At 48.2% G+C, this 21,516-nt stretch overlaps 1 protein-coding gene and 1 long non-coding RNA gene across 4 annotated transcripts; both read right to left on the reverse strand.

Moving 5' to 3' along the window:
- Positions 1 to 495: 495 nt before the first annotated feature.
- Positions 496 to 4,732, reverse strand: IGFBP6 (insulin like growth factor binding protein 6). The gene is made up of 4 exons (XM_002752462.7): positions 4,351 to 4,732; positions 1,686 to 1,831; positions 1,383 to 1,502; positions 496 to 790 (listed from the first exon to the last, which is right to left on the reverse strand). Exons 1-4 carry the CDS (start codon positions 4,679 to 4,681, stop codon positions 668 to 670), a joined length of 720 nt encoding a protein of 239 aa, XP_002752508.1. The 5' UTR covers positions 4,682 to 4,732; the 3' UTR covers positions 496 to 667.
- A 13,986-nt stretch (positions 4,733 to 18,718) lies between these two features.
- On the reverse strand, positions 18,719 to 21,448 carry LOC128928566 (uncharacterized). 3 transcript variants are annotated; one of them, XR_013521880.1, is made up of 5 exons: positions 21,410 to 21,448; positions 21,059 to 21,157; positions 20,680 to 20,766; positions 19,586 to 19,703; positions 18,719 to 18,953 (listed from the first exon to the last, which is right to left on the reverse strand). It is a non-coding gene; the product is annotated as an uncharacterized LOC128928566 (long non-coding RNA). The 3 variants fall into 3 exon arrangements; XR_013521882.1 differs by having other exon boundaries at positions 21,299 to 21,448; XR_013521881.1 differs by lacking the exons at positions 18,719 to 18,953; positions 19,586 to 19,703 and adding an exon at positions 19,729 to 20,200.
- Between the last annotated feature and the right edge of the window lie 68 nt (positions 21,449 to 21,516).

The following is a 21,516-nucleotide window of genomic DNA, read 5'->3' on the forward strand; positions in this document are numbered from 1 at the left end:
TTAAGCCACAGTTTCCTCCTCTAAAAATGTGGGCAAAAATCCTTGTATCACAAGGTTATCATAAGCTCAGAATGAGTTAGTCCAGGTAAAATCACACAGTTCAGGGCCATGCGATGAGCTCATATCTTAGCAATAATGTGCTGCTTTTTTTAGTAGGAAGTGACAGAAGGCTACGTGCTTTGAGAGTTCCTCTCTGCTGGGTTCCTGCTGGGATTAACTATTAATCCTTCCCCTCCCCTTGGGTCCAAAGATCAGTGTTAGAAACAAGGTCACAATTTCCGACTAAGGCCATGATCTCAGTGTCTCCCCTTCCCACTCCCACCTCCCGGCGGGCAGCTCTGTGAGGCTTGATGGCTCGAAGCCTCTGCCAGTGGCTGCTGCAGGAAGGACTGGAGGTATCCATGGGAAAGGAGGAATGTGTGGGTGAGCCTTAGGGCAGAGAAAGGGTCAGGGGCTCCAGAACTGTGAAAGGCAGACACAGAGACACAAGCCAGCAACCCCAAACACAGCTTTATTGACACCAACACTTTCCAACCACATGTGTACAGGCCCAGTGTGAGGGGTCCAGGGGCAGGGCCCGCAGGGGGCCATGGGGCTCGGGTTATTTGTCGAGTGATGAAAGCTCCATGTTCCTGCCAGTAGCCCTGCAGTCCCCCACTCCTCAGCTTTATCGCCTACTCCCAATGGGGCAGGAGGAGCTTCCGTTGCCATCTGGAGACCCTGGCAGGGGCTGGCCCATCCGATCCACACACCAGCAGGGACCTCGGCGCTGGCCCTGGGAGGAGCGGCACTGAAAAGAGAGGCACACAGGTCAGGGGTGAGGCCAGAGGCTTCCAGAAGGAGAATGGGAGGGGACGCCCGAGTCTGAGGATGCAGAAACAACTGAGGGTCCCCTTGGGACAGCGAGGCCCACTGGGTTCTGTCTCCTTAGTTCCCTCTCTTCAACCTATAAATTGTGTGCATCCTGCTAGCCTGGAACAGTAGTTTTCAAAGTGGCATTCTCAAATCTGCATCACCTGGGAGCATGTTAGAAATGCATATTCTCAGGCCCCACCCCACACCTCCCGAATCGGGAATGCTGCGGGTGGCGCTCAGCTATCCGCTGTGCATAAGTCTTCCAGAGGACTCTGATGCCTCAAGCCTGAGAGCCACAACTTTAGACCAGTCCTTAAGTAGTTTCAGTTCAGTTCTCTACGTCAGTGCGTGCTTGATTACTCTGTATGTTTATATAACAAATTACATTATTCTCTATGCTCTCCTAAAGTTGGAAGATCCTTAAAGATGGGGCAGTGTCTTAGTTATGCAGCTATGGAAGCCCCACTGCCCCCACTCCCTGGCAGGAGCCTTCTACTGGAGCAGGGGGAGGGGAGGAATAGTCTCACCTGCCGCTTCCGATAGAAGCCGCGATGGTCACAATTGGGCACGTAGAGGGTTTGAGTCCCCCGGTAGACCGCAGTATGGAGCTGCTGCAGCACTGAGTCCAGGTGTCTGCGGCATGGGCCCTGGCGGAGGGGGAGCAGGCAGCTTAGAACCGCTCCAGCCCAGCTTTCAGCTCCAACCCACTGGCCCACCAGGGAAGCACCCAGGACCGACAATGGAGACATCTCCAAGCCCAAGGGACCAGCCTCAGATGGAAGTCTCCAGGGCTCCCCACCCCTCCTGCTCCCTACCAGCCCCAAACACACCATCTCAGTGTCTTGGACACCTGCAGAACTGGGCTGGGAGGGCGTGGTAGAGGTGCCTGGATTCCTCTGTCGGTCTCTGCGGTTCACATCCTGAGGGCGGGCAGTATCTGCTTGGGATTTACTCTCCTTAGGATTCTTCTCTGCAACTACAGAAGGAAAGGAGGAGAGGCCAGAAATCAGCCAGAGCCATGAGGAAGAAGGGCCTTGCCCACATCACCTACTGAAATAAGGAAGAGTGGGCCTTATGCCCCGTTGTTGCATGATGCTGGCCCTAGCTTCTTTCTCTGACAAATAGTTACATTACTTTTCCTGACAATATTTCCCAGAGTGCTTTTAAGGCTTATAAGGGAGATGTATTTTGAAAAAAAAAAAAAAAAAGGAGAACAAGGATGGGTGCAATGGTTTATGCCTGTAATTCCAGTACTTTGAGAGGCGGAGGTGGGAGGATCACTCGAGCCCAGACGTTTGAGACCAGTCTGGGCAACATAATGTGACCCTCATCTCTACAAGAAATTTAAAAAATTACCAAGGTGTGGTGGTGTGCAGCTGTAGCCCCAGCTACTTGGAAGGCTGAGGCAGGAGGATCTCTTGAGCCCCAGAAGCCAAGACTGCAGTGAGCCATGATTATGCCACTGCACTCCAGCCTGGACAACTGAGAACCTGTCTCAAAAATAAATAAATTATTGGCCAGGCGCAGTGGCTCATGCCTGTCATCTCAGCACTTTGGGAGGCCGAGGCGGGCAGATCACCTGAGGTCAGGGGTTCAAGACCAGCCTGGTCAATATGATGAAACTCTTTCTCTACTAAAAATACAAAAATTAGTCAGGCGAGGTGGTGGTGCCTGTAATCCCAGCGACTCCAGAGGCTGAGACAGGAGAATCACTTGAACCCAGGAGGTGGAAGTTGCAGTGAGCCAAGATTGTGCCACTGCACTCCAGCCGGGTGACAGAGTGAGACTCCGTCTCTAAATAAATAAATAAATAAATATTATATAAATGAATATAATTTTAAAATAAATAATAAATGAAAAATGGAGAACAAATTCACAGGACTATTTGGGGCTTTGAGCTTTGAATGAAAAGACCTGGCTGTTCCATCAGAGGCCAGAAGGGGGCGCACGAAGTCCGGGAGATGGGGCAGAAGAGCAACGGATGTAGGGTGGGGCCAACATGGCCCCAAATGGAATGTGTGTCCCTGTTGTGACCTTGCTGTGACTCAACCCACCCCTCCCAGGCTTGAGATGTGGCTACTTCTTGAGTACTGCAGTGGGAACCTCTCCCTTCTGGTACCCTGTGGCTCAGGCCAGCTCAACCCTACTGGTCCCAGGAGTATATGGATTCAACTCTTAAACAAGACAGGCTGAGGACAGGTTAAGATGGTGCAGAAAAAGAGGGGCTTCCAACCTGCAGGTCGTTCCTGGCTCTGGAGAAAGTTTCCAGAGGGTTTGGGGAGAGCTCAGGACTGGGAAGTGGTGAGGAAATAAGTCAGGGCTAGGAAAAGGCAGGAAGGGGAGCATGTACTGCTTGGAATTTGCCTAATATCAAATCAGATATCAGAACCCCTAAAGGGATCCTCTCTCTCCCTCTGTGGCTAAAGACAAGCTCCCAGCTAACTACCACTCATAACCCAGAAGACATTTCCCCTGCCATCCTGAGTCTGACCCTTCTTCCTCAGGATGCCCACCCTCCCCAAAACTTGTCCTTCATTCCCTACATTTAGCACCCAACCATTTAGCTTCAAACTGCCTCCCCTCATCCACCCAGCCCACTTCTAGGAGGACGCCCGGAAGCCTGCAGTCACGCATTTGGGACGGAAAGAACCTCCGCATTCTTCCATCTCTTCCCGTGGAAGGCACTCAGAGCCTCTGGGATGCGCAGTTCGAATTCCCTGCCCTCCCTGTCTCCCCGCTGCCCCCCATGTTTTCAGTGCTGATTCACTTCTGTCCCACCCACCCAGTGACTCAGCTTCTGCTCTCCTCCCTGAAGCAGGGTGGGGTAGGATGGGTGAACGGTTCTGAGCAGGTTTAAATCATAACCCCGATTTGGCAGATTCCCTCTCCCCGCCCCCCACTCTTTCTCCCCTCTCCCCCACCCTACGCCCTAGCCTGTCCTTAGTCGAGTTTAATACAACTCTGGACTGGAGACCTCTTCGGTTCTAGACCCCTCCTGTTCAGGTACTTCGAACACCGGTATTAGGAGAAAAGGAGTCATTTCTCAGCGTGTGCAGAAATTCGAAGTCTCAGGTTCCCTTCCCTCTTTCTCCAAGTGTAAGCTGAGAACAACATTTGGGTCCTTTCCCCAGCTAGGTCGTCTAGGGTTGTAGGAGGTGGGCCTACTGGGGCGCATGGGATGGCCCTAAAACCCTCCATTTCTCCCTCGGTTGCCCCCAAGTTCCCACCTGCAAGGGTACTCCCTCAGGGTAAATCCAGGGAGCAAAAAAGAAGGCCGGATGCGGACACCTTCTGCTGTATCCCCAGGTCCCCTGGCCGCACCCCAGCTTCCTGAACGGACCCCTTCTCCCCCACACAAATGTGCCCCCCCAAGACAGGAAGCGTCAAGGCCCAGGGTGCAGAGGCTTGCAGGGTCGTCCACTCCCGTCTCCCCAGGACCCTGCCTGGAGGACGCGGGTCTCACGTGGGCGGGGCAGGGGCGGGGCGCGGACTCACCCGCAGGAGCGCGGGCCGGGAGGCAGCGGCCTCGGCCTAGCAGCAGCGCCCGCAGAGGCGCCTCGTCGTTCTCCGGCGGGTGGCATCGCAGTCCTGGGGCGCAGTTAGGGGTATAGACCCCGCACTTCTGCCCCTCCCTCCTGAGACAGCCCTCAGCGTCCGAGCAGATCTCCGCTGGCGGCCCCCCATCCTCCTCCTCCACGCAGCCCCCTGGACAACCTGCCTGCACCCCCTGCCCGCAGCCTGGGCACCTCGCCAAGGTGCCTCCTGGGTTGGCAGCGAGCAGCAGAGCTAGCAGCAGCAGCGGCGGCAGCAGCCTGTGGGGGGTCATGGTCAGGGTTTGTGCCCGGTCCTCTCCTGTCAGAGCAGTCGCAGCTCTGCTGCTGCCCGCCGCCGCCCCTCTGTCTTAAGTAGCCACCGGCCAGGGGCCGGGCCCTTTAAGAGCCAGGTGAAGGGGGGTGGGGGAGAGGGCCGGGGCATTCCCTAAACTGGATGGGACTGGGGAGGCCCCCCCAACCTGGGTCCTCCCACTCTTCTTTCCCCCTCCCTTTCCAGTTTCTGTTTACTTCCCAAATTGCTCTGATTTTTCTTGCTTTGTTCCCGGGAATCTCGCCCGGAATTTGGGAGCTGTTCAGCTGGCTGGAGGGACTGGAGGGTGGAGAGGAGGGGAAGAGGGGGAGGACGGGAGTGAATCCACTTAGTGTGTGTGTAGGAAGACTCGGGGCGTGCAGGGACGTGGGGAGGGAGAAGATGGGGGCTGAGAGCGAACTGAGAAGAGATGGTGTGTGGATCACGAGAGGAGTGGGTCAATGTGTAGGGACAGAGAAAAGATGGAGAGGGTGGATAACGGGGTCTTGGGAAATTCCACTGCTGATGGGAGAAGTAGACCAGGGCAGAGGAGGAGAGGAAGGGCAAAACTGGGAAAAGGGCAGGAGACGGCACCCCTGATATGTGACTATGGAGAAAAAGGGCCTGAGGGGAGCCAGAATGGGGGGAATACACCTTGAATGAACCGTGGGAGACCCTAGCATTGTGGGTGCCTGTGGAGTCTGGAAGGATTGGAGAGGGCTGTGTGCAGGGTGAGAACTGGCTGGGAGACAGGAAAAGGGGGAAATTGGCCGGTTGAAACTAGAGAGGGACAGAGTGAGAAGAACTCATATTCGGGATGCTCTTGGGGACAATGGCCAGAGAGCAGACTCCATCCCCCTTCCCATCTCCCTTCTTCAGGTAAGCTCACTTCTCCATTCCTCTCCTCTCCCAGAATCTGTACCTTCCCTCCCAGTCGTCCATTGACTTCTCTAGATACATCAGGCTGTTTTGTGCCCAAGGGGCTTTGGCTTTGGAGAAGGACTGGTCTCTGAGCGTCTTTGCCTGCCTGCTTGTCCGCCTGAACTCCAAGGGTCAGCTTCCACTGCTCCCCACCCACCTCTCCCAGGCAGTGTCCCGCCCACCCAAACACCTCTAGCCCAGCCTCACAAGAGAGAGGAAGCGGGACTGTTTCATCCAGAAACCCACACCCACCCAGCTCTGGGTTATGCAACAGGGGCCATCTCATTCTTTCCTAAAACAAGGGCTCTGGGCAGTGACTTAAGTTTAAATTCTGGGCCCCAAGCAAGAATGTCAGCAAGGGCTTCTTAGGTAAATACCAAATAAAATGAACCTCATTATCAGCACTGCGCCTTCCCTACGGACCTGTGTTTGGGGAATGGTGTTTTCCTCTGGCCCTGAGACACTGATGCAGACTGGAGAGGCCGGGAGGAGAGGGGCGTGGGGCAGCTTTCTTCGACCAAGCCTCTTCCACTCCTGGCCCCAAGCTCTGACCGAGCTCCCTGACACCAAGGCTGGTCAGAGATGGGTTCTGGGGTATTGGAGCCCTGCCCCACACCCTTTATCACGATTTCTTTTGTCCTGCACATGGTTCTGGCTAGGGTCTTAGGGTCTTTCTCCTGGACTTTGCCTTGATGCTCTTGAATAAGAGGGAAAGCTGGTGGAAAGCTGGGAAGGCGGAGGAGATGGCTGTGCTTCGCAGGATCCCAGTGTGGATTTTTTTTTTTTTTTTTAGATGGAATCTCGCTCTTTTGCCCAGGCTGGAGTGCAGATGGCAAATGGAGAGCTCACCACAACCTCCGCCTCCCAGGTTCAAGTGATTCTCCTGCCTCAGCCTCCTGAATAGCTGGGATTACAGGCCTCCACCACCATGCCCAGGTAATTTTTGTATTTTTTGTAGAGACAGGGTTTCTCCATGTTTGTCAGGCCGGTCTCAAACTCCTGACCTCATGATTTGCCCTCCTCAGCCTCCCAAAATGCTGGGATTACAGGTGTGAGCCACGCCCAGCTGGCTCTTTTTTTTAATTGAAATTTTATTTTATTTTTATTTTAAGTTCCAGGATACAGGTGCAGAATGTGCAGGTTTGTTGCATACGTAGACGCTTGCTATGGTGGTTTGCTCCCTGTCAACCCAACACGTAGGTATTAAAGACTGCATGCCTTAGCTATCCTACCTGATGCTCTCCCTCACCTCACCACCCCCGACAACAGGCCCCAGTGTGTTGTTCCCCTCCCTGTGTCCATGTGTTCTCATTGTTTTCAGCTCCCACTTATGAGTGAGAACACATAGTGTTTGGTTTTCTGTTCCTGTGTTAGTTTGTGAGAATGATGGCTTCCAGCTTCACCCACATCCCTGGAGAGGAGATGATCTCATTCCTTTTTATGGCTGCATAGTATTCCATGCATTTAGGTTGGTTCCATGTCTTTGGCATTGTGAATAGTGCTGTAATAAACATACATGTGCATGTATTTTTATAATAAAATGATTTGTAATCCTTTGGATATATACCCAGCAATGGGATTGCTGGGTCGAATGGTATTTCTGGTTCTAGATTTTTTTTTTTTTTTTTTAGGCAGGGTCTCATTCTATTGCCCAGGCTGGAGTGCAGTGGCTCAATCACAACTCACTGTAACCTTGACCTCCCGGGCTCAGTGAATCCTCCCACCTTTACCTCCCAGGTAGCTGGGACTATCAGCACACACCACCACGCCCGGCTAATTGTATTTTTAGTAGAGCGGGAGTTTTGACATGTTGCCCAGGATGTTCTGGAACTCCTAGGCTCAAGTGATCCTCCCACTTTGGCCTCCCAGCATGTTGGGATTATAGGTGTGAGCCGCTACACCCAGCTCGATGTGACTCTTTAAAGATGTTTGTCAGGCTGGGCATGGTGGCTCATGCCTGTAATCCCAGTATTCTGGGAGGCCAAAGTGGGTTGAGCCCAGGAGTTTGAGACCAGCATGGGCAACATGACCAAACCCCATCTCTACCAAAAATACAAAATATCAGCTGGTGATATTTTGTCCCAGCTACTAGGAGGAGGCTAAGGTGGGAGAGGCGAGCTGCAATGGCAGCACTGCACTCCAGCCTGGAACAACCAGAGTGAGACTCTGCCTCAAAAAAAAAGTTTGTGCTCGTCCTTTGTAGGTTATCTTGCAGAGAAAGCCCAACACTTTGCCAGCTTCTAACATCCACTGCTCCCTCCCCAACCCTCCTCAATTCGCCCCATCCCCATTCCCACACTGCTACCGCTCCCTGCCTGCCGCTCCCACCTGCCCAGCTCCATTGCCAGAGTGCACAGTCCAGTTCCACCCACCACCCCAGCATTACACTTCCCTGTTTCCCCCGCCCAGCATGATCCCCAATTGTATGGCCATCAGTGCTGAGGGTCTAACCAGTCTCCTTGCAGGCTGAGACCCTTGAACTCTGCCTTCCTCCCACTGGGATGCCTGCTGCCTCAGTACCCAGGGCAGAAATCTGAAGCACATGCTTAACACTCAGACCAAGAGTGAGGGCCAAGGTGCAAAACCCTGGGATTCTGTCTGGCCTTTGTGTGAGAAGGGTTTGCTGAGAAGTTTCGTCCAGGTTGAGGAAAGGCTAAATAGCTTGGAGTATCACTTAGCTTTTCCATAAATAAACTCTGCTGGAAATTCCTCCTCATCATCGATATTATACCCTGGTCTTCTGGTCCCTCATGCTGTGTCTGTCATACTCAGTTTGTCCGTCTAAAATTGGTTCCCCAAGTGCTGACTTCCTTCTGAGAACAAGGAGTATTCAGCTTTAAGTTTGAGACGAGAAGTAGTGGCACAGTCCACAGACGAAAAGTCCCAGAGAGGAGGGTCAATGGCCACATTGTGACATGGCCTAAGGCTAACATGGGCTGATGGGAACTGCTGTGTAAACCTCAGCTGACCTGCAGCCTCTGTTTTCTGCCATCTCTCCCACATGTACCATCCAAACTGGTCCTGCTGAAATGTGCTCCTGATCCCATGATTCTCTTATCCTCAAGCCTTCGGGGGCCCTTTACTTATTTATTTCTTTCTTAAATTTAACTTAAGTTCCAGGATGTATATGCAGAACCTGCAGGCTTGTTTCATAGGTAAACATGTGCCATGGTGGTTTGCTGCACCTATCAACCTGTCAGTTATGTATTTATGTTTTTTCTTTTTGTTTTTTTTTTTGAGACAAAGTCTCACTCTGTTGCCCAGGCTGGAGTGCAATGACGTGATCTCGGCTCACTGCAACCTCTGCCTCCCAGGTTCAAGCTACTGTCCTGCTTCAGCCTCCTGAGTAGCTGGGATTACAGGCATGCACCACCATGCCCGGCCAATTTTGTACTTTTAGTAGTATGGGGTTTCACCATGTTGATCAGAGGAATGAGAGTTGGGAAGGGAACAAGGGAACAGGACTTTTCTTTTCTTTTCTTTTTTTTTTTTTTTGAGACAGAGTTTCGCTCTTGTTGCCCAGGCTGGTCTCGAACTCCTGACCTCGTGATCCACCCACCTTGGCCTCCCAGAGTGCTAGCATTATAAGCGTGAGCCACCATGCCTGGCCCACGTATTTACTTACGACTTAAGCCCCACATGCTTTAGCTATTTGACCGGCTTCTCTCCCTCCCCTCGCTTCCCGACCCCACAGCCGCCCTCCCCATCCTGACACGGAGCCTGTGCTCCATCTGACATTCACAGCCCCATGGACAAGTCTCTGAAACACATCCTGCTTTGGCCAGCTGACTGAATTTCCTTCCCCAAAAACCCCTGATGGTTTCTCATCTTGGGGATGGAAATGGGATAAGGGGAAGTGAGGATAAGGCATCATTGTGCTCAGAATCATTTATTCCCCTGAACTCCAAGCTTTCAGCTTACAAGGATCCTCCCTTCACTCCCCTCATCACTAGCCACATTCTTGTTTTTTTTTTTTTTTTGAAACAGAGTCTTGCTCTGTCACCTAGGCTGGAGTGTGGTGGCTCAGTCATACCTCACTGCAGCCTCAACCTCGTGGGCTCAAGTGATCCTTCCACCTTAGCCTCCAGAGTAGTTGGGACCACAGTCACGTACCACCACATCTGGCCAATTTTTAAATTCCTTAGGCTGAGCTTGGTGGCTCAGAATCCCAGAACTTTGGGAGGCCGAGGTGAGGTCAGGAGTTCAAAACCAGCCTTGCCAAAATGGTGAAACCTCATCTCTACTAAAAATACAAAAAAATTAGCTGGGTGTGGTGACATATGCCTGTAATCCCAGATACTTGGGAGGCTGAGGCAGGAGAATTGATTAAACCTGGGAGGTAGAGGCTGCAGTGAGCCGAGATTGTGACATTGCTCTCCAGCCTGGGCAACAAGAGTGAAACTCTGCCTCAAAAAAACACTTTTTTTTTGGTTTTTATATAGAGACAGGATCTTATTATATTGTCCAGGCTGGTCTTGAACTCATAGACTCAAGTGATCTTCCCACCTCAGCCTCCCAAAATATTGGGATTACAGGCGCAAGACACCACACTAGCCTATCACTAACCAAATTCTGGCACCTCTTCCTCACCTTCTTGGCCAGTTGTGACCTTGCCTTCCTTTGAATTCATCCACATTATTTTGTTGCTATTTTATATTTTTGCTACTCTTTTCCTATGTCATGTTTCCAGTTAGATTGTGGGTGTTTTGAGAATGGGGCCCCCATCTTTATCTCTGGACCTCCACCGAAATATCAGTGTTTTTGGTGGGAGCAAAGGCAGTCCTGGGGGAGGAACGGAGAGGTGACAGAGATGCTGTAACTCTTCTGGAGGCTCCACCATCCTCCTGGACCTTGGCCCTAGCCCAGCCTACTCCAGGGGCTCTCTTGGCTCTCCCACCCCTTCAGTGCCTCCCTTCTCTTCTTCATCCTCTCCCTGCTCTCAGGTAAAGGCCAAATAGTCTGAGAGGCCCGGAGTGCTGTCAGGGGTCAATAGCAGAGGGAAAGCTGCCCCCGGGGTAAATCAAACAGGGCTTCCCAGGGAATAGGGCTTTACAAGAGACTCTGGGAGAAGAGATGAATGGGGCTGAAGAGAGGAGATGGCAAAGGCATCCCAAAGAGGAAAACACATCTTTGTGTTACGGTTGTAAAGGTAAAGGGGCAGGGGAGGAACACAGCATATGTGTGTGCATGCATGTGTGTGCCACCTGGGCCTCAGTGTCTCAGTATATCAGAGGAACGAGAGTTGGGAAGGGAACAAGGGAACAGGACTTTTCTTTTCTTTTGAGACAGAGTTTCGCTCTTGTTGCCCAGACTGGGTGCAATGGCGCTATCTCGGCTCACCGAAACCTCCACCTCCTGGGGACAAGTGATTCTCCTGCCTCAGCCTCCCAAGTAGTTGGGATTACAAACATGTGCCACCACACCTGGCTAATTTTGTATTTTTAGTAAAGACAGGGTTTCTCCATGTTGGTCAAGCTGGTCTCGAACTCCTGATCTCAGGTGATCCACCTGCCTCAGCCTCCCAAAGTGCTGGGATTACAGGAGTGAGCCACTGTGCCCGGCCAGAACAGAACTTTTCTAGACTGGGCTGGAGCCAGCCTGATGGCTGGGAGTTCGGAATCACTAGTGAACAAAAAGGAGCAACTGAGGATCTGCTTCTTGCTTTTTTGTAATTAAATGAATAAAAGTATATTTAATCATTCAGTGGATTTGCAGGGCAGGGCACCTATTTATGTAGATGTAACTGGGACATATGAAGATATACAGGACTTGTGCTCCCTGGGAGCTTAGTGCTAATATCTGTTTATTCAACATATGATAAACAACTGAGAAAATCAGCCAGGATGCCAGGGTATTCTGGGATAGAATACAGACTGTGACAAATGAATCTAATTATATTACACATTGATGATACACACACACTGCGGAGGGTAAGAAGAAAAGGAGCTGACCTAAGTACCTTTAGAAACAGTGCTTTCACTGGAAACTCTCAAAGGCTAAAGACAAAAGACGGATGCACGCTACGGAACACTACTGTAACTGGTACATCTGTTTTTCACTGGGGCATGGGTTAACATTTCAAAACTGTTTTACATATATATTGGGGTTGAGCAAATCAGTGATGGATGTTGGGAGCCAGGTTTCTCGCTGGCAGAGGGAGAAGTCACAGAGCCACTGGGGAAAGGCTATGAGGAACTCTGTGGTACTATGTTTGAATGGGAGACAGCAGTGTGAACTTGTATTTAGCTTAATATATAGCCAGATGAATAGATACAGAAATGATGATAGATACCTATATCCACATGGTTAGTATACATACATGTATTACCTAGCTCCGTTGCTCCAGAGGGCCTAGGAGCAATGACACTACAATAACAGTAGCATACCTTGAAGCTAGATCCAGGTTTCTAAATACCATTCTCTAACAAAAGGAAGAACGTTTCTCCATTTCTTGGATAAATAGTTGATTCTGGGGCCAGGACAGGAAAAATGGAAGATCTAGAGCATCGTGCAGTACTAGAAATTATGGCTGGGCACAATGGCTCATGCCTGTAATCCCAGCACTTAAGGAGTCTGAGGAGGGCAGATCACAAGGTCAGGAGATTGAGACCATCCTGGCCAACATGGTAAAACTCTGTCTCTACTAAAAATACAAAAAATTAGCTGGGCGTGGTGGCACACATCTGTAGTCCCAGGTACTTGGGAGGCGGAGGCAGGAGAATCGCTTGAACCCAGGAGTCTGAGATTGCAGCGAGCCAAGCCGAGATCTTCCAAGGTACAGATTTCCAACTGTAAACGAAACAGTTTTGAAACAGGATATCCTCATTCATTCAACAAATACTGACTACCTTTGTATGAGCCAGAAACTGAGCTAGACACTTCATTCATTTATTACAGAAAAAAAATCACTGAGTGTCTGACATGTATGTTACATAAATTATCTATAACACTCCTAACAATCCTGTTAAGTAAATGCTGCTACCCGCATTTAACAGAGGGTAGATACAGGACATGGCCCCTGTCCTAAAGGAGTTGATAGGCCGGTTAAAAGCTGCTGGAAATACAAGACAAACTACAAGAGATGTTAAGAAGGGACACGTGATTGTTAGAGACAGATGTGCCCCCTCTGCCTGGAAGCCTTTCCCTCAATTCCTTCCCTCACAAATTCCTGTTCCTCCAAGATTCAACCAAAGTGTTATCTCCTCTGTGAAGCCTTCTGTGATTCTTCTAGGCGAGCTTAAGTCTCTCTCCTCGTGATCCTTTTTATCTTTATGTGGTGTCATCATTGATTCACCAGTCTGTTTTCTTGATAGACTATCAGCTCCTTGGGATTAGGATAGATTTACTCAATTTCACCACACCTTGATAATAAAAATCAAAGGACCCATGGTTAGAGAAGAAGCAAAAGGTTAGAAGTGTGATCATGAGTAAAAGTTTGCAGGTGTGAATTCAAAAGTTTGCAGGTGAGTATATTTGGTCAAGATGGAATGGTTTTTGTAAGGTAGTAATAGGGCTATAGAACTAGTGGCTTTAAACCCAAGAATTTGGACTTGACACTGGAGTAAATAGGGAGTCATTGAAGGTTTCTGAGCAGAGGAGTTATTTGCTGTATTTTCATTTCAGAAAGAATAGTTTGTGTATAGAGTAGATAGTGTCTGAAAACTGAGCAGTCCATAGGAAATGATTGCCATGGCCCAGGTGAAAGACGATGAGAACCAAACCTTCATGATGGCTTTGAAATGAAAAAACTGGCCGGTGCGGTGGCTCACACCTGTAATCCCAGCACTTTGGGAGGCCGAGGCAGGCAGGTTGCCTGAGGTCAGGAGTTTGAGACCAGCCTGGCCAACATGGCAAAACCTCATCTCTTCTAAAAAATACAAAAAATTAGCCATGCATGGTGGCGTGTGCCTGTAATCCCAGCTACTCGGGAGGCTGAGGCAGGGAGACTGAATTGACACGGTTGCAAGTCAAGAAATGCCAGCTACCACTAGCAGCTGGAAGAAACAAGAATTCTGCCCTGAGTCTCAGTGAGAGCAGGGCCCTGCTGACACCTTGATTTTGGACCTCTAGCCCCCAGTACGCTGAGGCAATGTATACCTGTCTTTGCCACCCAATTTATGGCTGTTTGTTACGGTAGCCCTAGCAAACTAATACAATCAGTGTGCATTCATGTATCTTTATTTTATACCTTGAGTTATAATCCAATACTATATAATCTATTTCGTTGCTCAAATTGTTTCAGCCTCCGTCATTGAGAGCTCTTTCATGTGCGTTCCCTCAATCCCTTATGAAATGTGCCGATCCTTTTGTTTTTGTGGGCACTTTTTTAGTTTCTTTCTTTCTTTTTCTTTTTTTAAACAGTCTTGCTCAGTCCCCGAGGCTGGAGTGCAGTGGTACGATCTATTCGTTCAACCTGAATTTCTAGAAAAACAAAACTCTATGTGTCCATGCCCCCAAACTGAGGATTTAGAAGTAAAAAAAGGCATGCCCACTGTCTTCTTTCTTTCTTTTTTTTTTTTGAGACAGAGCCTCACTCTGTGGCTACCTGGGCTGGAGTGCAATGGTGAGATCTCGGCTCACTGCAACCTCTGCCTCCTGGGTTCAAGCAATTCTCCTGCCTCAGCCTCCCAAGTAGCTGGGATTACAGGTGCCCACCACCATTCCCGGGTAATTTTTGTATTTTTTGTAGCTTTTTCACAATTCCTGAAATATTTCAAACTTTCTTCTTCTTCTTATATGTGGTTTGGTGATCTAGGATCAGTGATTTTTAATGTTACTATTGTAACTGTCTTAGGGCATCATGAAACACACCCAAATGCGAGAGCAAACTTAACTGATAAATTCTGTGTGTTCTGACTACTCCACTGACCAGCCATTCTCCCCTCTCTCCTGCTCTCCTCTGGCCTTCCTATACTCTGAGACATAATGATATTGGAATTAGGGGCCAGGCTCAATGGTTCACTCCTGTAACCCGAACACTTTGGGAGGCCAAGGCGGGAGGATTGCTTAAGCCTAGACGTTCAAGACCAGCCCGGGCAACATAGCAAGACCCTGTCTCTAAAAAAAAAAAAAAAAATTGGCCGCTGTGTCCATGTTGGCAAGGCTGGTCTTGAGCTCCTGACCTCAAGTGATCTGCCCATCTCAGCATTCCAAAGTGTTCTGGTTACAGGCATCAAGCACCTTGCTCATCTTCTCCCTGCTTGCAAGATCACAGTTCAGTAGGGGATATAACAATAGCTTACTTTTTTTTTTTTTGAGACAGAGTCAAAAAAGACAGCCACCATGCCTGGCTGCTTACATTTAAAAATATAAATCTATATGCCAAGTGCAATATATGTTACCTTTTTTTGAAGTCCAGGACAGTGTCAATGTGTGTGTGTGTTTTGTTTTTAAGTCCAGGTGATATGGTTTGGCTCTGTGTTCCCACCCAAATCTCATCTTGTAGCTCCCATAATTTCCATGTGTTGTGGGAAGGACCTAATGGGAGGTAATTGAATCATGGGGGCAGGTCTTTCCCCGGGCTGTTCCTGTGACGGTGAATAAGTCTCATCAGATCTGATGGTTTTAAAAATGGGAGTTTAGCTGCACAAGCTCTCTCTTCTCTTGTCTGCCACCCTGTGAGATGTGCCTTTCACCTTCTGCCATGATTGTGAGGCCTCCCCAAGCCATGTGGAACTGTAAGCCCAGTAAAACTCTTTTGTAAGTTGCCCAGACCCGGGTATGTCTTTGTCAGTAGCATGAAAATGGACTAATACACCAGGACAGCGCCACATTTTACATTTAATCTTCACTGTAAGTTTATAAGGTGGGTGCTGTTATTATTTCTATTATTCTTCCCATAGGAGTACACGGAGGCTTCAAAGAGATAACTGATGGAATAGGGATTTGAACCCAGAACTTGAGCTTTCTGTGACCCTCTCTCCTGTCCCAATATTATCTTCTCTACCTCAGTGGCCTCTGACTCATCTTTGGAAATGTTGCTGGAGATCTTTGTAAGAAGCATCTGCTGGGCAGGCCCAACTCCAGAGGCCTCTTCATGGGTTGTGAGTTGCCACTCTCAAAGGTTTAAACATGATCACCTGGACTATGAGAAGGGCCGTTCCATAGGCCATCTACAGTTAAATTCTGGGGCCTTAATGTGTCGTCACGGCCAACAGGGCTATCAGAATGTTAGGCATTCAAAGGAAGAAAATGGGAAATAAACCAGAATACATTTGCTAAGGTCCTATTGGAACTTTCTGCCTGTTATTATTTCAAACTCAACACATCTAAAACCTTACTTATCCTCTCCCACAAACCATTCCTTAGCTTTCCCATTTTTATCAGTGGTTTCATCATTCTCTCAGTCTCCCCAGTCTTCCACCACTCTTTCCTCTTTTCTCATGAAATTACCTATTCTTTTTCATCAGTCCTTCTAATGATTCCCTTATCTGGCCTTAAAGTTTTTTCATTCATTTTTTACTAGGTTTTTTTTTTTTTGAGATGGAGTCTCTCTCTGTTGCCCAGACTGGAGTGTAGTGGTGCCATCTCAGCTCACTGCAACCTCTGTCTCCCGAGTAGATGAGTTCAAGAGATTCTCCTGCCTCAGCCTCCTGAGTAGATGGGATTACAGGTGCAGGCCACAATGCCTGGCTAACTTTTTGTGTTTTTTAGTAGAGATGGGGTTTTGCCATGTTGGCCATGCTGGTCTTCAATTTCAAACCTCAGATGATCTGCCTGTCTCGGCCTCCTAAAGTGCTGGGATTATAGTAATGAGCCATTCTGCCCTGCCAGTTTTTTCTTTTTCTTTTTTTTTTTTAGATGGAGTCCTGCTTTGTTGGCCAGTCTGGAGTACAGTGACACAATCTCAGCTCACTGCAACCTCTGCTTCCCTGGTTCAAGTGATTCTCATTCCCCAGCCTTCGAGTAGCTGGGATTACAGGCGCCCGCCACCATGCATGGCTAATTTTTTGTATTTTTTAAAAGAGATGAGGTTTTGCCATGTTGGCCAGGCTGGTCTCAAACTCCTGACCTCAGGCAACCTGCCTGCCTCGGCCTCCCAAAGTGCTGGGATTACAGGTGTGAGCCACCGCACCGGCCAGTTTTTTCATTTCAAAGCCATCATGAAGGTTTGGTTCTCATCGTCTTTCACCTGGGCCATGGCAATCATTTCCTATGGACTGCTCAGTTTTCAGACACTATCTACTCTATACACAAACTATTCTTTCTGAAATGAAAATACAGCAAATAACTCCTCTGCTCAGAAACCTTCAATGACTCCCTATTTACTCCAGTGTCAAGTCCAAATTCTTGGGTTTAAAGCCACTAGTTCTATAGCCCTATTACTACCTTACAAAAACCATTTCATCTTGACCAAATATACTCACCTGCAAACTTTTGAATTCACACCTGCAAACTTTTACTCATGATCACACTTCTAACCTTTTGCTTCTTCTCTAACCATGGGTCCTTTGATTTTTATTATCAAGGTGTGGTGAAATTGAGTAAGTCTATTTATCGTAATCCCAAGGAGCTCATAGTCTATCAGGAAAACAGGTAAATCAAGAGGAGAGAGACTTAAGCTCACCTAGAAGAATCACAGAAGGCTTCACAGAGGAGATAACACTTTGGTTGAATCTTGGAGGAACAGGAATTTGTGAGGGAAGGAATTGAGGGAAAGGCTTCCAGGCAGAGGGGGCACATCTGTCTCTAACAATCACGTGTCCCTTCTTAACATCTCTTGTAGTTTGTCTTGTATTTCCAGCAGCTTTTAACCGGCCTATCAACCCCTTTAGGACAGGGGCCATGTCCTGTATCTACCCTCTGTTAAATGCGGGTAGCAGCATTTACTTAACAGGATTGTTAGGAGTGTTAGCGATAATTCATGTAACATACGTGTCCCACACTCTGATTTTTTGCTGTAATAAATGAAGTGTCTAGCTCAGTTTCTGGCTCATATGAAAGTAGTCAGTATTTGTTGAATGAATGAGGATACCCTGTTTCAAAACTGTTTTGTTTACAGCTGGAAATCTGTGCCTTGGAAGACCTCACTGGACTGGAAAAGATCCTGAGAAAGGCAATGTTTCAGCAGGCTGGGAAAACAGCCTGTGAGAGCCAACCAAACACAAGGCTTTTCCATCTCAAGAGGGGGAAGATCTATTCAGATTCAACTCAAATTCACTAAATGCTTATCTATCTTTTGTACAAGTCTCATGATGTTCCATTACCATCTCCACTTTGTAGATAAGAAGACATATCCAAAGGAGTTAAATATCTTGCCAGAAGCCAAAAGCTAAATGGTGGAATCCACTAGATTCCAAGTTCAAAATGCTTTTCACTAAAACACAAAAACCTTCCTTTTTCTTTTTTTTTCTTCCAACTTTTAAGTTCAGGGGTAGATGTGCAAGATGTGCAGGTTTGTTACATAGGTAGATGTGTGCCATGGTGGTTTGCTGCCCAGATCATCCCATCATCGAAGTATTAAGGCCAGCATCCATTAGCTATTCTTCCTGATACTCTCCCTCCCTCCAACCCTACAAAAAATTTCATAATGTAGAGAAACATCAAGGGTGTGGATAACTTAAATACAGACTTGTTTGCTAAATTCTCCAAATCTCAATCCGTGTGCAATTTCCAGAGCAAGAGAAAGATTGCTTTCAGGCAAATAAAAAGAATGATTGCCTTATGCTGGGGATGGGGTAGGGAATAAAAACAAGAAATATATTATTATAATAAACAGCATAAACTGGGGAAAAAAAGTTAGAAACAAATCAATAAAATAATAGGTAAAAGATTTCTGGTGGCCAGGCATGGTGGCTCATGCCTGTAATCCCAGCACTTTGGGAGGCCGAGGCAGGTAGATCACAAGGTCAGGAGTTCGAGACCAGCCTGGCCAACATAGTGAAACCCTGTCTCTACTAAAAATACAAAAATTAGCTGGGCATGGTGGTGGGTACCTGTAATCCCAGCTACTCAGGAGGCTGAGGTAAAAGGATCACTTCTACCGGGAGGTGGAAGTTGCAGTGAACCGAGATCACACCACTGCACTCCAGCCTTGGTAACAGAGCTAGACTCTGTCTCAAAAAAAAAAGAAGATGAAATATGTCCATACAAAGACTTGTACATGAATATTCACTGTAGCTTTATTTGTAATACAAAACTGGAAAACTCCAAATATCCATCAACAAGTGAAGAAATACATTGTAATATATTCAAACAATAGCATATTACTCAGCAATAAAAAGGAAGGATCGAGAGGCCAAGGTGGGAGGATCACTTGAGGCCAGGAGTTTGAGGTTGCAGTAAGCTTGATAACCACCGCTCTCCAGCCTGGGCAACAGAGCAAGACCCTGCCCCTAAATAAATAAACAAATAAACTATTAATACAAAGAACAACATGGATGAATCCCTCAAGGTAATTATGCTGAACAAAAGAAGCCAGATACACCCCACCCCAAAGAGCATTTACTGTATGATTTCTTATATAAAATTCTAGAAAATGCCAACTAAGCTAGTAACCAAAAAGCAGATTAGTGGGTTGGGTGTGGTGGCTCATGCCTGTAATTCTAGCACATTGGGAAGGTGAGGTAGGCAGATCACCTGAGGTCAGGAGTTCGAGACCAGCCTGGCCAACATGGTGAAACCCCATCTCTACTAAAAATATAAAAATTAGCCAGGAGTTGTGGCATGAGCCTGTAATCCCAGCTACTCAGGAGGCTGAGGCAGGAGAATCCCTTCAATCCAGGAGGTGGATTGAGTGAGCCAAGATTGTCCCATTGCATTCCAGCCTGGACAACAGAGAGAAACTCTGTCTCAAAAAAAAAAAAAAGTTTTAAAAAGCAGATTAGTGGTTCCTAGGGATAAAAGAGTGGGAGGAAGGGATTATAAAGGAGCATGAGGAAATTTTTAGGGATGATAATGATACGGTCACAATCTTGGATGTGGTGACATTTTCAGGGATGTTTATGTAGCTTCTCAAATTGTATACCTTGGCCGGGTGCAGTGGCTCATATCTGTAATTCTTGCACTTTGTGGGGCTGAGGTGGGAGGATTGCTTGAGGTCAGGAGTTTGAGACTAGCCTGGGTAACACAGTGAGACTTTGTCTCTAATTGAAAAAAGAAAGGAATAAATTGTACACCTTAAATATATATGGTTTATTGTATGTCAGTTATATGGCAATAAAGTTGTTTATTCAAATACATGTAGACACCAAGCACAAATTACCAACTGGGTCCTGGGCCTGCCAATGGATGCAGCATTTGCCAAAAAGGCCAGCCCCATACCTGGAACTTAAAGATGAGGAAATTCCGAGTGGAATCATCAACCATCAGTAACAGTTTGGAGACACTTTCTTCTGCCATTTCTCTCCATGTCTGACCCTAGCCAGCTAGCTAGTTTCTGGAAGGAGCCCTAGTCTGGGATGAACATGATTCTGGCAGCCTCCTGAGAGAGTCTCTCTCTGCTGGCTTTGGGAAGAGCTGAGCTCAGGGTTGAGGTATTTTCATAACACAAGAAGAAGAGCAGAGGAGAAGCAATGGAGGAATCAGAAGGAGGCAGAGAGGAGTTGGAAGAGTAGCTATTCAGAACTGAGTCATCCAGGGCCTGGAAGGGAGCAAAGAGAATACAGACTTCAGCAATTCTTGTTTAGGGATGAGAACAACAAGACCTTGACCTTTTAGTCACATAGAATTGGGGCTCTAATCCAGGTTTCCCTGTTTCCCATCTACATCTATTCCCATCACCCATTTCCATTATGCTGAGTGGACACTATTTACTGTATGCGAGATTATGGCTTTGCTTGAACTCAACACTTTAGAGTACCTAGTGTGCTAAGACTCGGGGGTCTGAAGGAGCTCAGAGTCTAGCAGAGACGGGTCTACACACACAAGTGACTCCAATAATAAAAGCAAGAGGTAATAATGTGTTATAAATGAGGTGCTTCCAAACCACAGTGCTTAAAAAACAAATAAATAAAGAAAATAAATAAATGGGGTGCTACAGAGGAGGGGAATCTTTCTTTCTTTCTTTTGTTTAAAGACAGGGTTTCACCATGTTGGTCAGGCTGGTCTTGAACTCCCTACCTCAGGTGATCCGCCCGCCTTAGCCTCCAAAGTGCTTGGATTACAGGCATGAGCCACCACGCCCAGCCGGAGGGGAATCTTTCTGTCCTGAAAAGAGAGATATGGCGATGAGAGGGGAGCAAGGAAGTCCTTATCTAGGAGCCCAATCTCCCGGAACGGCAGTAGACACCCCTTAGTAGAGGTGAGAATGGGAATCCCGTCCATTTTGTTCCCAGCTTAGTAGGTGTTCAATAATGTTAGTGTCTTCGTCCCTTTACATTCTGACCCCAGTCTAACTTTCCTTCAGTCTACCAAACCCCTGTGTTCCTCCACAGCACGCCGCTTGGTGCCACTGTGCCTTCTGCATCCCAAGTTTTCTCCTGTAATGGAACGTTCTTGCCTTAATGAGAGAGCGGTGCCATGAAACGGAGCTCGGGAGGGTATACAGCACACGGTAACAGTTAAGCGCACAAGCTATCGAGGCCAGCCTCCGGCTCATCTGTAAAAGGGAGATAATGAGATTTATTTCATAAGACTGCAGAGTGGATTAAATGGACATTCTGGTAGAGCTTTTAGCACCAAGTCTGGCGCGGAACGAGGGCACAAGTAATACACGCAAGGTTTGTGCGAGCGTGGCCACCTCCTCCGCATGTCCAGTCCCGCCTGGCGCCGCTCAGGAGCCGCCCCCAGTCCGCCTCAGTGGCGCCCAGTCACCCAGCAGCGTCCGCGCCGCCACGTCGCATCTGCTCACCCCATCGACAGCCAGGCTTACTAGACCCGGCCCCGCACTAGGTACCCGGGGCACCGGGCAGCGCCCCACACCCTGCCTCCGCCCTCCGACTGGCTCCTGCAGCTGCC

Source organism: Callithrix jacchus, chromosome 9, assembly GCF_049354715.1.
Source record: "Callithrix jacchus isolate 240 chromosome 9, calJac240_pri, whole genome shotgun sequence".
In the NCBI taxonomy this organism is placed as follows: domain Eukaryota; kingdom Metazoa; phylum Chordata; class Mammalia; order Primates; family Cebidae; genus Callithrix; species Callithrix jacchus.